The following is a 24,698-nucleotide window of genomic DNA, read 5'->3' as shown; positions in this document are numbered from 1 at the left end:
TTTATTAATATATAATATAATATAAACAAATTAATGACAAAAAAGAATACTTTTTTAATCACATAAGTACTGTAATAAACAAAAAGTATATTATATTTTTTAATATCAAAACTTTTGAAATTTCATATCTTTTTATAAAAATAAATAGATTTATATATATATTCATACAAATTTTTAGTTATTGTACAAATTAATTCGATTTTGGACATCCTACATAAATATTTATAATTCTAATTATAATTATATATCTAACTCACCGAAATATTACAAATAAATAACAATATTTCATGCCATCTGGCATTTATATTTTCATTTTCATATGAAAAAAAATATATCAATTAATTTAAAATTATTTTAACATTTCAGAATGTATAACGTGTCATGTAAAGTAATTTTCACTGTATTATTTATTCCTTTTATTAAATAAGTATTTGGCGGAATATTTTAATATCATTAAAAAAATAAATTTATAATTAATGTCTGGAGATTCATCCTATTGTATACACACACACACACTGCTTGCATGTATTTCTAAGGTAAATGATTAAATCTGAATTAAAATTAAATAAAAACAGTTTTTTATCTAATAATAATAATATTAATAATCGTAATAATAACTATCGATTATTCGATACTTGATTGTTAAATGCCAATACAAATGTTAGGAAGCATATCTGTTTTCCTTGTAGAATTTTCAGAAAAACATTGATAATAACAGAATAAAAGTACAAAAAACATTTTTTTTTTACATGTATACCATCTGATTGCACCGTATGTTGCCCGATTCTATCTTACAAGTTCTATTAAATTGTCTTATAAAAATTAGTTAAATATTTTATCATAACTAAAAGTTTATAAAAAAAAGATTTTATGTTTACAGCTCATTTAGAAACAATAATAATGATTATGATTACGCATGCTGAATTCTATGTATAATTTACTCTTCTTAAAACCGAAAATTAAGTACTTGTTTAATTCAATCACAGTATTTTCTAGTATATATATATATATATATATATAGTAAAATATATAAAATCAAATAAATTAATACTTTTTAATTGATTTCAAATTTAGCAAATTATACATTTTATGAGAAATATCAATTAGTATGGATAAAACTTGTATATTCAAAAGGAAAGATAAAGTTTATAAATATGATTAATAAGAAATATACTTTGCAAATAAAAGACAACAAATCTTTAAGAGAAAAAAAAAAAAATTGAACGAATTTTTATACATTAGAAAATACGAAATAATTTTAATACAAAGTATAATTTTATTTTAAAATTAAACTATAAATATCGTTTCATTATACATAAAAAATAAAAATATGTTGTGCAACATACTACTTGATGTTTCTGCTCATGATTTCTATTACTAATTATAAGTTGAAAACGTACATACTTGTATATAATCTACCTTTGTATTTAAATACAAATATGACTTTCTCGATTTGCGACACATTCTATATAATAGTAATTACGTAGAAACTGACTTTCATCTAAATTTATTAAATAAATTCGATAATATTACTATAACAAAGTTCTCTAACAATTCGTCGAATTACATATAACTTATTACATAGTAAAACACGAGAACTCGCAATGTAAATATTTTGTACAAAACACTTCGTCTTCGACAGAGTAAATATATTAAGTTATCAATATTTAAATATACATATGTGTAGTGCAAAAAGTAAACAAATAATAAATCGGAGGTACTTTTTTTATCGCAGATAACAGTTTTTCAAAGACATATTTATATCGAGTTTTGAGTCATGATTCAAAATATTCAATTTGGTATTTGAAGTTAACGATTTCTTTTATCTTGTGTGATCCTTGTATGAAGCTAGCTGTAATGTTAGCGAAATTGGAACACTTTTGTATCAGGACATAACCTTAATCCCATAATAATACTTATTTAGAAAATGTTTTATATATTTAATAATTTACTTTGATTTATTACACATGATTCACATATTTCTGTAATTCCAAATAAAATACTTCTAACATAAATATGTTATATAAAATATATATGTATGTATGTATAAAAAAAAAACAATGGAACAAATGATCTGATTAGAGTAAGTTTGGCAGTCGTTATAGAGGCCGAAATAAGAACAAGTGATTCCTTTTGTGGCAGAAGTTTTAAAAAAATCCGATCGCATCTTTTTTTCCTGTAGTATATTTTCTTAAATCTATCTATAAAAATTTCAGCAAAATTGGCCATTCTCGCAATATTTAAAATTTTAGATTAAATTATTGTACGTGAAAGAATAGTTTATTATATTAATATATTTGAGGTTATAAAAATCATGTATACAAACCAAAGTAAATTATTACATACATAAGATAACAAACAGTACTGATTTTCCAAATAAGTATTCCAAAAACTTCAAATGCCAATTTGAAATAATATGTGTAAATCAAATATACTGTATCAATTTGATATACTATATTCAGAATAAAAACAAATGAAGAAAACTTAACAAAAACAATTCGTTTTCTTGCATGTAAATTCATATATCTAAAAAAAAAGAAAGGACATGAGAAAGAAATACGAATACTCTCGCTTCTCGATCAACTTCTTGACTTGGCACTGAAGGAAGTTACTTAGCGACAAAGGGCGACCTCAGCCTGGTCATCATCGCGTCACATCAAAATAGGCCGAGCTTTGTCCTCAAGAACTCCTTGATGGGGACATAATATTGGTTCTTTAAGGCCACCATTTCTGGCGTCTTACGCAAATTATTAAAAAGCGTTGTGTCTGTTTCAAATACCAAAACGATCACGGTGAACAAAACTGTGATCGTGAGCATGAAAGCTGGAATGAAAAGCCTCGTGATTCGAAGACTCTTATGCCTTGATTTTGAACGTCGACCGGTTTGCTGCAATTGTTGTTGTTGCTGTTGTTGTTGTTGATGAAATTCTTTTGCGTTTTGAAGTTTTTGCATTTTCGGTACAGGCGTCACCGAACGACTGTGCGGTTTTCCAGATGCATCCAATAACTGACTTTCTGATGACGAATGATCAAAAGAATCTCTAAAGTAATAGTCGTTAATTACACCTTCATGCTGACCGACTGAAACAAAAATTCCCCGATACTTTTAATGATGATTACATTTGTGAATAATGAATACATTATATATGTATACGTATATATGAAGTCAAAACATGATTCTATAATTTATATATTTTATTATATACGAAAAATAAACGAATTATGCTGATTTTTAATCATTAATTTACAGAATGTTAATATATTCTTGAAATATTTTGGAAGATTCTAGAGGATATAAATAAATACAAAAATTGATATAAAAAAAATATCGATTGAGACTTATTTATTAATTGAAATTTGCATTAAATGAAACATGAGATGAAGATAAAGAAAGATGTCTGTATGACAGAAATACAATTTCATTTTATTTTATACTCAGCAGTACAAACTTTAATTGCTCATAAATTAACAAATAAACTTCAATCGAGATTTTTCTATTAACTTTTATATTTATTTTGACCTTTAGAAGCCTGCAAAAAATATCCTATAGATATATTAACATTCTGTATATTTATATTTATATCGAATAATTTAATATCATACAAATATGTTATTATTAGATACTAGATTGTACTATATTCATATATAAGTTTCATTTGGGCATTTAAACACAATCATTTTTCAAATTATTCGTTATTTCAAGAATATATTTTCGGGTGAGATGTAATTTGATATGAGTAATTTTATTCATAAGAAATGGACATATAAAGATCAATCTTGATTTTTTAATATTGTTTTTTAATATTAATGCATCAATTCATACAATTTGTTATACTCTATAAAAAACTATTAAATTATTAAACTATTATACATGTAGTAAAAAATGATTGATTTAGAAAATATTTTATCTATAAATTTGTAAAATTTGATATTATGTTTCATATGATAATTTTACAAAATTTTACAAAATAGAATTAAAATATCAAAAACTAATTTTTTTGCAAACTATATTTTTATTTCTATTAAAGAATAATAAATTTCATTTATTAATCTATTAAAAAATACCATTTAAAAAAATAAAGTTTTGACAAAGAAAAATTATTTATATCAAATTATATCTTCTGCGAAATAAAGTAATTTCTTGAAATATCCTTTGAAGTAACGAATAATTTAAAAGATAATTGTAAATATATTATGATTGCGTGTACACAATAATAGAAAAGTGAAATAAAGCGTACAACATTTATTACACATGTGTATATTACATACAAAATCTTCTTTCTAATATAGACAAATAAGGAGGACGAATCAAACGTGCCCTTGAATTTATTTAGTGATGGACTATACCAAAAGAAAATATTTTACATTAAATTTTAACTCTATAAATTCTGATAAAATTAAATGACAATACTAGAAAATTGATAATGATGAAAAAATTGTAAATGATTGATATAGTATTTCCTGATGGAAATACTATATAATCATTATATATTAGGACAAAATTACATACTAATATGTAAATATTTAAATTATATAAATATAAAATTGATAATTTTATTTAAAATTTAAATTTTATTGTTAATATTGATGTCAAAGATGTCAAAAACTTCATAATAATTCGTAATAATTCTCTTTTGAATCTATAGAATCTATAAAATTTATTATAAATTCTATTTTTTTATTATTCTGAAATTTTTAATGTGTCAAAATTAATAAAAAGTAATTCATTATAATATAAAATTCAATATATTGGGAAAAATTTAATCATTTCTAGAAACTAACCACTTATATATGAAAATCTATGACCAAATTTTATTTTATCTTAGATATTAGATATACTTAGATATACTTTGGATGCATTACGAGTTTTTTTTTTTAATATAATGTAATATAGCATCATATAAAAAATAATTTTATTTTTATTATTTTTTTTTCTTTTTTTGAAACTCAATAACATTATATATTCAATATTCTCAATTGATATTATAAATATATGAATTAAGAAAACTTTAAAAATTTATGCCAAATAAAATATTTTATGAAAACTTATTATAATTCTTCTAATTTAACGACTTCTTTTTGGAAATGCATAATTTTTAAAAATTAATATCTATGCAAACAAATAATACAATTCACATTAATTGGAAAACAAATTTTCAAGAAATTTAATAAATAAAGTACAATATATAAAGATATTGTATAAAAATTTTCTTGAAAGAATGGATATTTGTAAAACAGTCAAAAATAATCATAAGATATTTGATATATAATTAAAAAATTATATTATTACCTATTTTATTTATTTTTAAAAATTATTTAAAAATAAAATATAATATCATTTCTTATGATACTTATATATGAAAATACAATTGAAAATACATCTTGAGTACAAGATTCAAGAGAATGAAGAGCATTTTCGATCTTTGAATTTAATAGATATATCGATAAAAAAAATTCATACATTGATGAATGAATAACTTTTTCATTCTATATTAAAGGATTTTCATTGAGACAAACACTGAATGAATATAAATTAACTTATAATTTGACGTTTCAATTCATACAAAAATGAAATGTTTACAATTTTATTTTATTTTATTTTATATTTTAAAAATTCGATTATAAAAATGAATGAAAAAATATTTTTTTAATCTTTCTTTTTTTTAAAATCTTTCGATAATTGATTTTTCTTTTTAATAATAAAATGAAACTTTTAAAAAAATCTGAAACAATTAAAATTGAAAAAAAGTTATTAAAGTAAATACTTTACAAATATTATATTTTGACTCATTATTAAATTTTACAAAAACTAGAAAAAATGAGTACAATTTTAATTTTATAGAGATTTTCAAATTATAGAAATTTAAAATTCAGAAATTCGACTATTTTTCGAGTCAAAAGTTTCAATTGTTCTATCTAATATTTTAAGACTTGAAAAAATTAAATGATAATATATCATTTGATATATAAATATTTTTTCAAATTATCATATGATAATATAAATATTTCATCATATTTTCAAAAATAAAAAAAAACTAAATAGAATATTTTAATTAAAGACAATATTCTTTTTGACTTTCTAATTAATACCTATTCTACTTTTTGTCTGACTAAAAGGTCCGTATTCTACTTTCTATTCGATTACTATATGACTACATATTATATCAATGCTACTTCACTATACTTTTTAGATATAGCTATAAACAATTGGATTTGCCTACCGATCTTGCTTAATTTATTTTTTTATTTTTCACATAAATAAATATCATTTATTAAAAACAACTACAAATACAAATAATTAAAAACATTTTGATTTGCCTATCAATCTCTTATTTTTAATTATTTTTTCCATAAATAAATATTATTTAATAATGAATTAAAGATATATTTATATGAACAAAAGTTATTTTTTTTTTTTTTGATTTTCTCTCACCCAATTTTTTTTGCAGAATACTTATCCTTTTATTCTATTTAATAATAAGAAAAGAACAAATCAATATTAGTTATGGATTTGTTAAAACAATTTGTTATAATCTACATATCTTATATATATATATATATATATATATATTATCTTATATTATATATAATATATATGCATACTACAATACTATTATATTACAATATACATTGATATATAGAGTGTATATAGGAAATTAAAAAATAGAAAATTTAAATAGTACTTCTATAAGATAAAATACAAAAGATAAAGAATAAAAAAATCGATTGACATTATAGTTTTGACAATTTTTTTAGTTATAGACAATTAAAAATTTTTTAAAAATTAAAAAATAATTTTTTAAAGAATATTTTTTATACTTTTTTATTAATTTTACTTCAGAAATATTTTATTTTATTCTTAATTGTCAATAATTAAAAAACAAAGTCTTAAAAATTTTTATATTCTTTATTTTTATCTCCATTTAACTTATAAAAACATGTTTTAAATTTTTTATCAACTTTGCTTGAAATTTGTGATACATTAAGTTAAAAAGAAATACTTGGGATTTTAAAGATAGAAAAAAAAAACAAAATTTCATTGAAAATAAAAAATTTTTGAGAATCAAAAACTTTAGAAATTTATTAATAAATACCTGAATTTGCTTTCAATTGAATATTTATTTAAATAGATAATTGCTAAGAAATTATTCTACATGCTAAAAGCAAAATAAAAAAAATGTTAAATTAAATAAATATAATTATATAAAAATATTAATTTGAAAAATTAAAGAATAATTAAAATTCTTGTTTGATTATATTAAAAAAAAATTGAATTCAAACATGTTAAATTTTCAAATTCGATTTTTTTTAGAAATAAGATCTTACAAAGAAATTATATATTTTTTATTTAATTTCGTATATAGAATAATCTTTCATCTATAAATATTTACTGAATGTGCCTTTTAAATCTCCGAATTCAATTATCTTCGAAATATTATTAATTACTTTAAAAAATATTTCAAATAGAATATATTGCATTTAATATTTCGTAATCATTTATATCACGAATTTCAATTTTTATTATATATATTATGTATCTGTATAAATATAACAAATATAAATAAATATAATACATAACAATTATAAATATAATAAATATATACATGTATATGTCAAAACATCTCTAATTGAAAATTTTATTGCAATTATAAACAATTTGATATATGAAAAAAATATAAAATCCAAAGAAACATGATAATTTAATAAATTACTGCAACAAAAATAATATAATGATTATAAGAAAAGATTCTTATAGAGAAATATTAATAACAAGTATAAAATATCAATTATAAATACAATTTTTTAATTAGTTTTACAATTGGTTAAGAACATTTGATAACACATTATTATTTACGTACCTCTAGATGAAATCACTGACTAAATCTACAAACATGCAGTGTAGTGTAAAAAAAACTAATCGTAAAAAGGATCATGCCTTTTCACTTTTTAAATATATATATATATATACATATATTCATGCTTAATGTTATGCAAAAAAAATAAGCAAGAAAAAAGAAAAGAAAATTCAATACTATATGTGTATATTGTGACGCAATAAACAATAAATAATATTTATTGGATGAACGATTAAATAAGGAGAAGATATATAGCGATAAAAATGGAAGGAGAATTTTGGCGTATATAAGATGTCCTATCTCATTTTGATATTTTGGTTTTTCAATTATTACTATTATTACTATTATTATTCTTATTAAGGAAAAATGTTTCAAATAAAAGTTGAATTCTGTCAAGTTATGCATATTCTTTTTATTAATTTTTTTGTGAATATATAAAGATCATATAAGAGTCAACTTTGTTTTTTTAAATAAAATTATATATTTTTTAATAGATAATCGATGCAAATCAAGATTCTACAAAAAAAATATTATGATTAAAAATTACTTATTTAGGAAATATTTCAATTTAAATTTTAAAATTTTTTTGCACGAATAGTAAGTAGAATACAGAAAATATAAAATAAAATATAAAATTTTTTGTACTAATATATCAACAAATATTTAATTCTATTTAGAAAGACAAAATTGACTTTTACGCTATTTTTATATATCCATTCAGGAAAAAGCATAATATATTGTTCTTAACATTATTCAAGTTTTGTATGAAATATTTTTCATTGGAAACAATAATACTGAGAGAATCAAGATATCAAAATCAAATGGGACAATCTGTACATATGTGTTATTATTTAGTGAATGAAGGAGAAACTCATCGCCTAATTTACCTGTCCTTTCCCGTCGTTTCGTGGCTTCGACTTCGTTTCTAACGTCTTCGACGTCAGTTGTTTCCGATGCAATGTAACCGTTTGCCGTTTTCGTCATGGTTCCGATGCCGCGACACTCAACCTCATTCTCCTGACGAACGAGCATGCTTACCTGCTCGTTGGACCTGCGCAAGATCTTACCGACGGTGTTAGAATCGAACGGGCCGTCGTCTATCACTGTTGTGATAATCGTTCCCGAATCGGGTGTCGGGAATACGTAAGTCTCGTTCGCGATCTCTTTACCAGCTTTCAATGACTCCGCCGATATTTTAGAACTCTTTATTATCAAGGCGGTCGATCTGACAACCTTCGGACTCTTTTCGAAGGTATTTATACGCTGCCTGACGACGTTATCGATGTCACGCCCGACTAATTCCTCCGAGCCTATCACTATTTTTTGACTGTACAACGGTTGAGGTCGGTTCAGCGTGTTCTTGGGACATTTCATTCTAACTTTCGTACGATTTGTGGTGGTGTTGAAAGTGATGGTGGTAGTGGTAGTGGTGGTAGTGGTGGTGTTGTGGGTGGCTCTCACATGCGTATCATTTTCGTCTACTGCTAAACGAACAGAAAAAAAAAAGAAAAGACAAATCAACGATCTAAAAAGCCAAAGAAGCGCTGATTTTAATTGATTAATTTCGTTTTTTATATACATATATATATATATATATATATATATATATATATATATATATATATACGTTTATTTTGAAAACTGACGATTAGTTACCTTGCATATTTAATAATTTATGTATATTATTGCAATCTTGAAATATCTCTAATATTTCTACGTTATATTAAAATTATATTAAAAAAATTAAAAAACATTAGAAAGAAAATCAAAGTGAATTTGATATCAGATTACAAAGATTGAAATGTTAACAAGTAATTAGATAATATATTGATAAATTTTGAAAATTTCTTTTGAAAAATCAAGAATAAATCATTATGATTTTTTTCTTCCTTCTTATTTTGTAACTAAATATAAACTTTTTTAGATTTGTTTTATTAGCATCTATCCATATATGACACTAATAAATTTCATTTAGATTAGCTATTCCCGCAACAATATTCTAAATTTTAGATTAAATTATTACATATAAGAAATTATTATATCAAAAGTACTTCATTTAAAATTATAAAAATTTAATATCATATATATAAACCAAAGTAATTCATTAAATATGCAAGATAAGTTAGTGAATTTCCCCAAATAAATGTTTTTCCTTTTTTTTTAAATAATATGTTAATAAATGAATATTGAATAATAATATACAATTTTAATTCGATTCTTGTGTATATAATTTTGTACATATAATCTTTCATATTAAAAAATTAGCCGATTATTAAGATTTGATATTCGATTATGCGTTTTAATCAATTAATAATAATTTAATTTCCTGTCAAAATTAAGAAATATAAAGTTTTAAAAAAATAATAATAATAAAATTATTAAAGAATATTTTCATGCTTATCTTAAATTAGATCTAAAATATTACCTATGAATTTATTTTTGAATATAAATCTTGTTACAATGAAATTCAATTAAATTATATTATTGATATAAAATTAAAAAAATATTTTTTAAGAAATTAGAATTTAAAAATATCTAATTCTAATCAATTTTATTTAATATTAAATATATATAGCAATTCTACATTCTATAAACATTGAATTCCCTAAAATCATAAATAAAATAAAAATAAACTAAATTTAAGGAATGGAAAATGCTGAGATATACAAGGATATATTTTGTTTAACATAATGAAGCCTCACACAATTAAAGCAAAATATTTTTAATTGAAATACAGTAGTTCCCGAATAATTGATCACGATGTAGGTTTATTTAACAGGAGAAAGGAAACATTTCTTAAATTTGTTTATAAAATTTCATTGAGCTATAAATCAAAATCAAAGATTGAATAAAAGTTGGCACCAAATAAAACGGTTGAAATTTTTAATCTTTAAATTATTAATTGAATAATAATAATAATTTTTTAACTTATATTATATTTTGTTTTTTAAAATAATTGTAAAATTAACGTGAAATTTTTATTCTATACATTTTCATTTTCATATAAGTACAAAATTTCTATTTCTTATATAAATAGAAAAAAGTTTTAATTCAATAGAATTATTTATTTTGTTTTGAAAAACTGAAATTGTGACAAACAAATTTATAAATAAATTCGAAGTTGAAATTATTGAATTCATTCATAAAATCCTATTTATATAGCAATATATTATTTGTAAAATTAAGTTGAAGAATATTGAACTTATTAATATTTTTTTTTTTCATTTTACTTTTAAAATAATACAATGATATAAAAAATACAATACTCATCCATATTTTTCTTTTATTATGCAATTAATTAAAGAAATAATTTAAATTTTTATATTTTTTATAATGTAAAAAAAAGATATCTGTAATAAATATATTATCCTTTAGAACTTTTATTAATCCAATATAAATGAAATATCTACAACAAAATTAAAATATTAATGTATAAATTTAACTTGAAACAATAAATGTTCAAAAGTTAAAAGTTCATCATATAACTTTTATTTATAAGAGTTCAGAATTCATTTGATAGTTTTTTTACTATAACTGATTTCAAATAAATATGTTTTTTCGCTTATATCAATGATCAACATTGCATAAAAACAATTTACAATTCTTTCAAATATTATAATATGATTATTTATAATAAATCATTCACAAATGTGATGTCTGTAAGAGGAAATTAAGAATTTAATATTTTTCCTCATTATTATTTCTTTTTCCATCCAAATGTTATAATTAAATAAAATCATCAAATCCTTCGAATCATTTTAAATGTATTATTTTCTGTAACTACGAGCCAGATAGATAAAAATTTGTACAGCAAACAAAATTTTTCTAAAGATTAGCATGTTTTTCGAAACTCAGATTACTTGCGAAGCTAAGCACGCGATCGCAATCTAATAATCGATAAACACTATTAGTTCCCATATTCATTATATTTTCTCAATTAACTTTCTTTCGCATATTCTTTTGCTTCTCTAGATTAAAAATTTAAAAATTTATTAAGTTGCACGTTATTATGCAACATGCTCGAATTTCCTTGAATTTTTTCCAAGCCCTAGAAAGATTGATCAATAGTTATCTGATGATTAGTAAAAAAAAAAAAAAAAGGATTTAATATAAATAAAAGAAGATATAATATTTTCTCCAATATTAAACCTAGAAACATTCAATTTTTCTCAAGTAAAATTGAACTATTTTGAATCGTTATAATGATCAGAAATTAAAAATAATAAATATAAATTCTAAAATTCTATAATTTTAAAATCGTTGCAAATATATAAACTATTATCTATATAAATTGAATATATGAAATAAATATCAAAAACTTATACTTATAAAGAATCTAAAGGAATTAAAACGAGTAATACTCAAATAGATGTGTATAATTTATTTTCTTTTCTGTATTTCTATATTCATTATTTCGACATATTATCAATTCAAAGTTAGAAAAAATAATTACGAAGAATAAGAGATTATGATTTCATAAACGAGTAATTATTCTAGTAATTATTGATTCAATTATAAATTATAAGACTCCATCCATTTATATTCATGAGAAATTATGAATATTCTAGAATATTCTAGAATATTTTCAATGTAAAATTCCCTTATTCATAATCTTACATATTATCTAAAGTTTGAACATGCAACTTTTCTTTTCATGTTGCCTTCTTTTTTAAAATAAATTATATATTTCACCAGCTAATTTATTTCCTATCATTTCGTCAATAGCATGTATTTATGATTTATCTGTCTACGAAAAATGTAAATGTATATTACAAATAAAATTTAAAAGTTTATAAAATTTTAATATCATTTTTCAAAAAAATAATTATATCGCAAACGAATGATTTTTATTAATACTTTGATGATGAAATAAAAATAAATTTAATTTTGAATTTCAAGATTTAACCTTGAACTTTGAGATTTGATTTTGAATTTCAATTGAAGTTTTTTAAATTGATCTTCGATTTTTTGTTAGATCAATGATTTATAAAGATATTTTAAGTAATCTAGCTGTGACGAAATTTTTTTTTATATTCATAATTATATTGTTTTAATTTTGTTAATAATCCATTAATAATATAATAACTTAGAATTCTGTGGTGTATAAATTATTTTTAAAATATAATAGCATGGATTATAAATAATCCAAATGAAATTTAAACAATTTAACACATTGTTCAATTAAATATTAATCGATTGAAATTTAATATTTTTAATTATCATCAATTATTCAAGATTAAAAAGTTTACTTTTGATGATATAAAATAATAATAAAATTTCTAGAAGAAGAAAAATATAATCACTTATCCAGGAACTATTGTGTGTGTTTTTTTTTTTTACGTTTTTATATTTGTTAATTACGAAATATTTATTGATAAAATTTTTTATGTTCTTTTATATTTATGTTAAACGAAATCGGATGAAATCACATAAATCAAATATTGAACATCTCTGGATGCAAGGCCCTTTTAACATGATAAACAAATTGAAAATTCTACTATAAAAAAAATAAAGAAAGCATAATAAAATTTATAGAAAGAAATTTATCTTTTACATTATGATTATTATCATATAATAATATATTACTTTTATTTTTATTAATAAATAAAATTTTATTATAATCTTTTTGAATATTATGAGTAATAAATAAAATATTTATAAAACAAAATAGAAAAAAATCATTAAGAATTAAATAGAAAAAAATAATAATACAAATATGTATATTAAATAATTTAGTATTTATAAAATTCATTCAAAGAAAATATAATAATTAGAAGATACTATTTGATTAGTATATGAAACATTTTGCTTAAATTCTCATTAAAATAAAAAAGGAAACATGATAAAAATATATTTTAAAATGTACATATTAATCAATCTTTGCGTTTGGAGCCTTTCACCCAGATAAAAACACTCATGCAATACCGATTTCTTGAAAATATATCAGGAACAATTGTATTCATGCAATCAACATTTGTAACAACAAATGTAATTAGGAAATTATTCAATAATTGATAAATATTTATCAATTGAATCATAATATTACGGTTTCTTGTGTATTGTGATTACCCAGTTATTTTACAAACTACAATGATATTTTAACAAAAAAATAAACTTTTCAATCTGAAACATATTAATCATACTTATTTACACATGCGTGTTATAAGTGCATTCCATCGTGACGCATGGTTCCTTTATAAATAATATATGTACAATATAAGAATAAATACAATAGAGAATAAATTTCTTTGAATTGTGAGTGTTTGTGCATGTATGCAAGCATAGTTTTGATTGAAAATGTATAAAAATTAATCAGCATTAAAGATAGATTAGACATTGAAAAAAAGAAGTAATATATTACAATATATAAAGATGTTAGAAAATATTTAAAATCCGTATTCGAATAGAAGATCAAGAGAATAGTAAAATGGCTTATATTTATATAAATAAAATGCGATATTATTTTATGAGAATTAACGTAAAAAAAAATGAATTAATAAAAGAATAGAATTAAGAAAATCCGTTGATATGTATCATAAGCCATGCGTCTCGAATCAGCATAAAAATTCAATTAGATAAAAATCCATAAAAATGATGAAACGAAAATTCCATATAGATATATTAGAGAAAGATGAGAATATCACTGACCATTGTTTCTTCTGCTATGAATTTCTTGGTCCTCCGAAACAGGTTCTAGCAGTGGCAAAGTATTATCTGGACAGTAAGGCGAACTGAATGGAACGCCAGTACTACCTTCTGACATTCCCGCACCGTCTAAACCTGCGCTATGACAGCTACGTGGCAAACTGGAATATCCTGTAAATTTAAAATTTATTAATATTTTAAAAGAAATTTTCAAGTTATTATCTCATTATACATTTATTGAATATATATATATACTTTGAAGTATCAATTATACAAGCCAAAACAAAAGTTTACAAAAATTTAAATTGAGATTCTTTATTAGATTATAATTTCAATCTCGTGTTAAATAAAGAGAGACGAAAATAGAGATAATGGCATGACAGAGATAGAATTGTATCTATTTCCATCTCATTTCATTTAACACAATTTTTTTTTTATAATTTAATAAATAAGCTTCAATAAGTATTTTTGTATTTATTTTAACCTCTAGAATTAATTCTCCAAAAGTGAATAAAAAAAAAAAAATTCGTAAGTTTTTAAATATTTGACTCAATTCCAATATTACTAACATATTCTAACATTATAAAAATGAAAGGAAAAGAAGGAAATAATATCAAATAATCGATTAATAAGTTATGACACATAATTAATTCAAAATTTAAAAAGTTGTGTTGGATCAGGATAGTAGACTATCTTCTTTTCTATTAAAAATGGCTTAATTTTCCTCTAACGAATTTCCACAAGAAAAAAATACATGAATTTCTCTATTGCTATTGTTATTAAATAGAGACCACGTTTCTGCCAAAGAAACATATCGTCGCGTCACCTGATATGGCTCTATATAACAGTAGGAGCAATCCTATATTTTTCTCCTGTGGAAATTCGTTTGCTTATCATTATTACCAATAATAATATCACGTATTCTCTTCCTATGAAAATTCGTTTAAAGGAAATATTGTATCAATTTTAATGATAAAGAGAGTGGTATAATGTTTTAACTCTGCAACTTTGGACACCATTTTACAAGAATCAAAATTTTTATTTGAATTCAAGAAATAAAATAATGCATTTAAACATGTATCAAATAATTCTATTTGAAATAATTTTATATTCTTTAACTTTTAAGTGTATGCAGGTAAGATATTTGCAATATAGAGTAAGGAATAAAATGAAATTTTAATTTTACAGATGTACTGATATTGTATTATATGTGTATTTATATATATTTTAAAAAACTATTTATAAATATATAACTATTGATTCACCTATTGATTTGTACTTCATTTGTCTCAATCTAATTATTTTAAATTTACCAAATAATACATATTAATCTTAATTATACAGTAGATATAAAGAAAAGGTACTAACTTATTTCAACAAGATCTTGACTAGGAGTACTAGGGGTTGCTGGCACGCTACTAGCTTTTCTTCTAAGACACGTAGTTTGACATCGCTGTATAGGTGGTTCTTCTTTCCGAAGTGGACCCGTTTCTTCTAATACCTCTTTTTCTGTTCTACCGGTATATTTAAATTTTGTACCCCAGGAGAAAATGGATCCACCGCTTACAACCGGTGCATCCGATGCCCTAGGTAATCTAATTAAAACAAAATTTACATTAATAATTTGCTTAATTATTGTAGATAATCTTTGTACACATACATATGTGGAATTCCATTTATATGAACAATATTTTTCCAATATATTATTAATTAGAAATAATTATATCTATAATACAAAATAAATTAATTTTAAAATTGTTTCTAAATTTATAATATTTAATCATTTAGAGAAAACGTTTATCCTTTCATATGAATGTGAACTACTATTAATTGCACGAAAAATTATAACTGGTGGAGGAATTAGATGGATTCCTATTATATAAACAGTGTGGTTATGTTTGCTCTCTAATATGTTCTTATAAATGAAATTCTATTATACACATTTTTGTACAATAAAATGATTATATTAAGTGCAATAATATTCATAATAATTCATTTATAAACAACAATTGTGTAATTCTAAGAGCATGAAAAAATTGCCTATATTTCTATCCATCTATTTAAACTATTTTTTGAATAACATATTAAATATTAAATATATTAAATTAATCTAATAAAATTTAAATTTTTGTTCCTTGTAATAAATTAAATTAATTTATATTTTCTTTATATTTTCAAAAAACGAGTTTTTTCCTCACTAGATTTCTTTTTCTTTCTTCTCATCTTTATTTTAATTAATTTTATTAAAATAAATTATAATTAATTATAATTTGTAATGTGTATATTTATTTATATATTTATTATTTTCCTTTGTCCATTACTCGTTATTAATAAATTAAATAGATCAATGTATTAATAAAATTATTTATTAATATATTAATAAATTTATTTATTTATAATCTTAAAATATATAATTTAATGATTCTATGGAATTTGCAAGAAAGAAAAAATTTTATGAAATTTTAAAAAATTTATATCTTATATAATATTTATATATTATATAATAAAAATAGTTTCATATTCTTGGCACTTTGTAACAATTTTTATTTTTAAAAAATGCTATATTATTAATATACTAATTTGTGCAATTTGTACAAACTTTATATACATTTTATTTATAATTGAGTAATCATTTATTATTATAAATGGTCAATAAATTAAATTTCATTGAAATTGAAAAAAAATCTTTCTTATAAAATATTTATTAATAATATATATTTTCATTTTTATTTTTATTCACTTTCATTCACATTCATCATGTTTTTCTCTCGTAAATAAATATAAAATACAACAACATGCACCATGCACCCAAAATCTCTACGTGTTAACTCCATTCTCAGCATTATCTTTTTCTCATCATAGTCATTCCATTGTGATATACAGACACAGACTAAAGACCTTCATCCATACAAATTATCTATCAAACTATCATTTTGAACAATGTTTTTCTTTATACATTATCTATATTATTTTTGTCCATTTTTCCACAGAAGAAATTTTTCTAATCATAAAATTTATTATTGATTTTTGTAATCACAAGGACCATTCAATTGATTATTAATCGGCATTTACATTTTGCAAAAAATTAAATTATGAATTATTATTTTGTATATTTGGTAACAAATTGCTATTGAGTAAATAAATTTATTCATATGATTACATCCTTAATTAGATTTATTAAATCCTTAGGTATTAATTATTTTATTATATTACTTATAATTTATTAATAATAAAATGCATGGAAAATTGCAGTCAATTATTAATTGATAGATTTTCATTTCTGAATATTACAATTAAAATCAGAAATTGGCTTCTGCTCGATAAAATAAGAGAATAGATAAAAAATGATTTTATAGATTCTTTTTAGCAAAAAAAAAAACTATTCTTCTAAATTTGATTATTATTTAAATATTTATAATCTAATAATCAGTCATATTGTTTTATTTGAGAGAGTACACAAAATCATTTAATATCAAACGTACTGAGCAATTATAATTATATATTAATAATAATTATAATTTATTTCAAAACCTGTGTGAATTTTTAACTCCTATTACGGATTACAAAAATCGAAAAAAAATTCATTGAACAATGCAAATTGGACAATTGAAGATCACATTTCACTAAGATGAAATAATTTATAAATATCGAATTATTCATGCCAATACATTAAAAGCTTTTAGCTGAATAACAGCATACATACGTGAAAAATAACATTTGCTCGATGGCGCATCTCCAAACGTGGCGGCAGTTCGATCCCGTGGGACACTTAAACCCAACTGTGTGCTTTTTCTGAAAATGGTTGGGAAACATTGCACTAAATGTCTACTTTCTCTCTCTCTCTCTCTCTCTCTCTATGTATATATATATTTATATAAAATGCTAATATTTTCGTGAGATATCTTTGGAAAATCGATTCTAGAAATTTAAAAAAGAAATAAATAAATAAATGAATAAATAAAAAAATTGGTTAATAAAGACTTATTTATTAAATTACATAATAATCGAAAATTGTATTAGACGGAAATGAGTCAGTTTTATTTATCTTCATTTATCTTCATCTATCTTCATCAAATGCAAATTTAAATTGCTTGCAATTTAATAAATATATATTTTGTGTTTGTTTTGCCCTTTAGAATCGATCCTTTAAAAATATTCCATGAATATATCAACATCCTGAATAATTAATTTCGACAACAACTACGATATCTACAAGTTATTCTATCAAGTACGATTGAAAAAAAAAGAATAAACAAAAATTTTCGACAAATGCTGACTTTTATTAAATGATAATATGTTTCGATATAACTATAATATAAAATATTTGAAGTAACTATTTCGAATCAAATACTACGATATTATAAGTAAGTTAAGAATTATAAAACATAAACTACTACACTTCATTTACATTCCAATTAATATCGTATTAATAGTAACGATAGGAATATTCAACATATTTCTTATATATTCTATGACTATCATACGTTCACAAGGAGAAAAATCTTGCCTCGCCTCTCTCAATGATTCTTCTGTCATTCTATTTAAAGCTTCTAAAAACACATAAAACGTAATAAAGCCGAACGACACAGAATGCTATTAGGAATAAAATTTATGAAAAGTAAACGATTGTGTTTAATGCAGACAATTTCTACATGACAGATGTAATAAAGTCTACTGTAATTATTTGTTTTTTTTTTTTTTTTGTTAATACCGATTTCAAAGACTTCAAACAATTACGTCGTTTCATTGAGATAGCTAATTATCACACATCTTTCTTGAGAACGATAATGAGACACGATTAATTTTCTCCGCTTTCACACTAATAACCGATCGCTAGACGTGTAATTTCCACCTAACGTTGAAAAAACACGAACAATCCGTGGAACTGTTATGAAACGACTCACCTTCGTTCTTACGTCCTGGATAGACCAGCATTGGAAAGTAATAAGATTAGTCGTACTCGTAACAATATCGAACGTATAATATACTACATATGTAACTGTATAATTGTATAACAATACAAATTTTATATATGAAAATCTTTTTATTAAAGTAAATGATTGAAACAAATAGTGGAAAATATATATGAAATATTTTCGAAAACGAAATCAAATATGCTATTGTTATTACAAATATAAATGTGAATAATATATTATTTATTATTCACATTTAAATTCGACATATATTCTCTGTTTAATTCAAACAGGAATGGACATCAAGGATAATTACTTATGTTCTAGTTTTTTTATACAAAATGATACTATATATATATCGTTTAAATATAATTTTCTTATTTGATTTCAATTTCAAAAAAATATTTTTATACATTTAAATATATTAAAAATACTAGTTTTTTAATGTAAATATTATTTTTTAGAAATATTTGTTATATTTCAATAACTAAAAAATATCTAAGAAATTTGATTTACTTATATTTAATAATGAAGTATATTTATAATTTTCTATTTCAAAAATCTGTTTTCTCCAGCCATGAAAAATGATGATCATTCTTATTGTTACATTTTGTAGTTTTAATTATAATTAATTAGAATAATTATAATTATTTCACAATTTTATTATATTTTTTTATACGCTTTTTCATTTTCAGTTAAAAAAAATTAATTTTAAAAATTAATTAAAAATTTTATATATATATAAAATTCTTCCTTAATTTTGTTTTTAATTTTGCATCATAAATGGAAAATAAAATGTTTTAACATTAAACAGGAATAACTTATTGATAAATAAACATAGTTTAAATAACAATAATTTTAATTTTATATTTTGATTAAAAATACAAAAATTAAAAGCAATCAATTTATCAATGTTCTCTAATTTTTATAATGTTTACATATAAAACAATAAACTTTATTATCTAACTTTAACTATAATTATTAATATATATATATATATATATATATATATATATATATAGGATATTAATATATTCGTGGAGCTACTTTTGGACTAATTTAATTAATTAATTTCAAAACAAAGTTGCTATTTATTAAATTAAAAGCATTTATTTAATTAATTTAAATTTGCGTTAAAAACGAAACGCAAACACTACTAAGGACAAAACTAGACTAAGATAATTCTATTTCTGTTATATTGTTTTCGTTCTGTTTCTAAATGATCGATCAATTGATTATAACTTAATAAATAAATCTTAATCAATATTTTTATGTATACAATTTTCATATTTATTTTAATCTCTAGAATTAATCCTTCAAAATGAATTTTGATAAATTTAAATATAATTTAATTAAATTAATTAATAAATTTTAAATATAAATTCATAATTAAAATTTTAAACATTTTGTACATTATCTATGAATGTTCAAATAAAATAAAAATAGAAAAATTAAGAGATGATTTTAAAGATTAAAGAAAACGAAAATTATATATTTTTAAATATAAAGTATAATTTATTTTTTGAACTATAAACAATTTTGTGCTAAAGAATCTCATTATATTTACGTTTCATTCCATCTAAAACAAAATAAAATTATTTGTAACTCAATACAATAATTTTAATAATCTACATTTTTGTATATCAGTTTTCGTATTTTATTTTAGTCTTTAGAATCATTTATTAAATTTTCTATATACTTTCTCCAAATTGTCTGTATACTTTTTTGTTTTTTCATCTAAATATTTTTTAAAGAATAATTATTTTTCATTTCTTTTTTTTTTAGAACATTTTAGAATAAATATAATTTAACTTAAATACAACGTATATTTATATGTATTATTTGGCAATATTTACTTAATTGCAAAAAAAAAATGAAAATTATATTAATTTTGAGAATTAATTTAAAACAATCATTAAAAGAAAAACAAGTGTCTATGTCCCAGTTTTTATATCGTATTTATGGACATGTCGATACACTTTCAACGAATGGAAGACTCATGGAGTTAGTAATCCTATAAAATACGTTCAGTCACTGGGTCAAGGTTGGTTCATCGATCATATTCACAAGAAATAGTTAAAGTAATAAAACACTGATTATTTTATCTATTACTTTTACAAATATTCAAAGTTATAGAGAACAGAAATGATTATAATAATTTCTATATACTATATTTCCCTATTAACCAATTGATTAATCGCTGCATTGTGTAGTTATTCATAATGAAGTAATAAGTAGGAATAATTCTTGAGTAAAATAAAGAAATATGAAAAAAAAAAATAATTCATTAATAATAGAGATAATGTGATATGATAGAGAATAATTGATCAAATAAAGATACAATTGTACAACGATTATATAACAAAATAATTTGATTTTGAATATCTTATTTGATTTTGAATATGTGATTTTGATGATAAAAAAAAATATATTTCAGATAAAAATTGAATGATGCAAAAGATATAAAATATATAGAAAAAAAAAATTTTTTAATGAAATCGTATAATTTTTAATACATTAATTAATGTAATATACTGTTTTTTACAAAAAAAAAAAAAATATTGATTATGACAATTTTTAAAGAACTAACTTAGAAAATATTTCTACATTCTTGGTATTTTTGAAGAACAAGGAACTCATAAACTTATTATCTTAAAATAATATAAAAAAATTATAAAAATAGATATTATAATTAAATAATTATATATATATATATATATATATATATATATATATATATATATATATATACAGATGTTAATATTAAATGATATAAATGATAATTTGATACTAATTATTGCAAGAAAAATGAAAATTAATGTGAGACAATATTGAAATCATTGAAAATGTTGAATAATATTTTTAAAATAAATAAATGCATTTTATTAATTTTTTACAATTGTAATGGAATGTATAGATATACATGATTCAATCGAATGATGAAAAATAAAACAAAGATTTTCAAAGATATTTAAAAATTCGAAATTTAATTTATAAATATATAAAACAAAAAAAAAAAAAAAAAAAAAAAAAAGAAAAATGTATATATGATTGATATATTTGATGCAACTTTCAATATTTTGATATAATATTCAGTTTTATTAATCTTTTTTAAAAAATTTTTATTTTAATGTCAAAATATAATTTTAATTTAATATTTTAAATTAGCTTTTATAGAATCAAATATAAATTATACATATATTCATTATATTATATAGGATTCTAAAATAGAAGAAAATCAAATAATTTTATCAGTATGTTTTTTAAATAATTTTGAATTAATAATATTATTAAATTTAAAAATACATTATAAATCTTGTTCCACTTATCTTTTATTTATTTAATTTATTTTAAAAAATAAATTTTATATATAATTCTATATATAAAAATAAAACATTTACTAGCTTTTTATTTTTCACATATTTCATATCTTTCTCGTTAATAATATAATTTTAATGATTGTTATTATTTCTAATAAAAATTTCATTTGATAAAAATTTAATTTTTCACACTAAAAACTTTATTTTTAATACTGCTGTTGTATTCTATATTATAATTAATTCTTTATGTATTTGAAAGATTCTATAATATAAGATTCTATAAGATTCTATAAGATTCTTCAATTTTTCATATTCATATATTTTTTTTATCACAAGAAACATATACATATCTATCTATATACATTGTATTTGAAAATTTAAAAGATGTAGATATGTACTAAATCATTGAACAAAATATTAATATTTTCATTTATAATTCATAAACATTTTTACATTTATATCACATTTAATATATTTAAATATAAAATCAATTCATTATCTAATATATCATATCAAATTGTTTTCATTATAATTTACATTACAATTTATTTTTTCAGTTAAAATTCAGTTAAAATTAATAATTTTACAAAGTTAAAAATATGAATTATTTATAACATCGTGATCAAAATAGAGTTCGTTTCTTGTTTTAAAAAATTTCATTGATTTTGAAAAATTTTCTTATCAATATTTATATTTATTTTAAATGATAAATGATAAATATCATAAAAATTTCCTCAATTAAATAAAAAAAAAGAAAAAAATTAAGAAAATTAAAAAATCTATTATTTTACAAACATTTATGAATCAAGACTCATAATATGCATGATCTTTTTAATTCACAATCTAATATATTGGTAAAATTATTCAGTTTTTTCCTATAATATATATTTAATTATATCATAGCGATATATTATTTCCCGAAAATGAATATTGTGATGTATTTTATGAAAAATTTTTGATATTCGAATTAATCTCAGCCAAATTTAAGTTAAAAGTTAATCTAAATTAAAACTTATTCTCGTTTTAATAATTATAACTTCATTATAGCTATTCGGATTTATTTTAATTTAAAAATTTTTTTTTAATTAAATAAAATATCGTATTCTACAATTTTTATATTTTCTATCTATTTTTTACAATTTTGAATTTTTTTTTTATTCTAAATTTTTTATAATTTTCCGTTTTTTTAAATTATTTTTCTTTTAAATTTAAATTCTCAATTCATGGAACACACATTGATCCTTTCTAAATCGATACATATCTCATATGTATGTTATTTTGTACTTTTATAAATTGTCTGATTATACGCGTATACTTATCACTGACTGATAATCGTCAGCACAATAATTGGCTGGAAAATCATTATTTAGACAAATAATTGTATACATTTGCATAAATAAAAATTATCCAATTAAGTATGATAATTATTAATCAATAATGACATACATATAATATAATATATTCTGGTTATTTGGAATATATGCATATACAATATACATACACATATATTTAAAATATCTAGATACAGTCCATGTTTGAAAAATCAATTCTAGAGATCAAAACAAACATAAAATTTTATATATAAAAATATCCGTTAAGTTTATTTATTAAGTTATAAACAATTAAAATTACAAAGATGAGATAAAATAAACTTTTTTTTTCTCCATCATAATACTATTGCATTCTATATTCCTATCTCGCTTATCTAATGCAAACTTTAATTGATTATATCTTAATAAATAAATCTCAATCGATATTTTTATATATTAATTTTTGTGTTTGTTTTGCTTCTTTCACAACTTTTCAAAAATATCCCAGGAATGTATTCAGATAAATAATCTGTATAATTATCAGAATTATAAAAATACAAAATAATGCATATATAAGTTATATTTAAGATTATATTGTTTATATTTTTTTTATCACATTACTATATACATATTGTTTAACATTATATGTGTCTT

At 20.7% G+C, this 24,698-nt stretch overlaps 1 protein-coding gene across 5 annotated transcripts in view; it reads right to left on the bottom strand.

Annotated features, from left to right (window-relative positions):
* Positions 1 to 555: 555 nt before the first annotated feature.
* The window catches only part of LOC727460 (FERM domain-containing protein 5), a 55,513-nt gene continuing 31,370 nt past the window's right edge, over positions 556 to 24,698 (bottom strand). For 2 of the 5 annotated variants that reach the window (XM_026446510.1, XM_026446513.1), the window contains 6 exons: positions 19,406 to 19,420; positions 18,205 to 18,293; positions 15,870 to 16,096; positions 14,505 to 14,672; positions 8,744 to 9,340; positions 556 to 3,081 (listed from right to left, as the gene is read on the bottom strand). In XM_026446510.1, the coding sequence (XP_026302295.1) occupies positions 2,657 to 3,081; positions 8,744 to 9,340; positions 14,505 to 14,672; positions 15,870 to 16,096; positions 18,205 to 18,293; positions 19,406 to 19,420 (1,521 nt within the window). In that variant the 3' untranslated portion in view covers positions 556 to 2,656. The remainder of the gene's footprint in view (positions 3,082 to 8,743; positions 9,341 to 14,504; positions 14,673 to 15,869; positions 16,097 to 18,204; positions 18,294 to 19,405; positions 19,421 to 24,698) is intronic. The other 3 variants (XM_026446511.1, XM_006572009.3, XM_026446512.1) reach the window with 3 other exon arrangements.

This window comes from Apis mellifera, linkage group LG2 (assembly GCF_003254395.2).
Source record: "Apis mellifera strain DH4 linkage group LG2, Amel_HAv3.1, whole genome shotgun sequence".
Lineage (NCBI taxonomy): Eukaryota > Metazoa > Arthropoda > Insecta > Hymenoptera > Apidae > Apis > Apis mellifera.
Note: the sequence above shows the minus strand (reverse complement) of the source record. Positions and strands in the feature narration are given on the sequence as shown.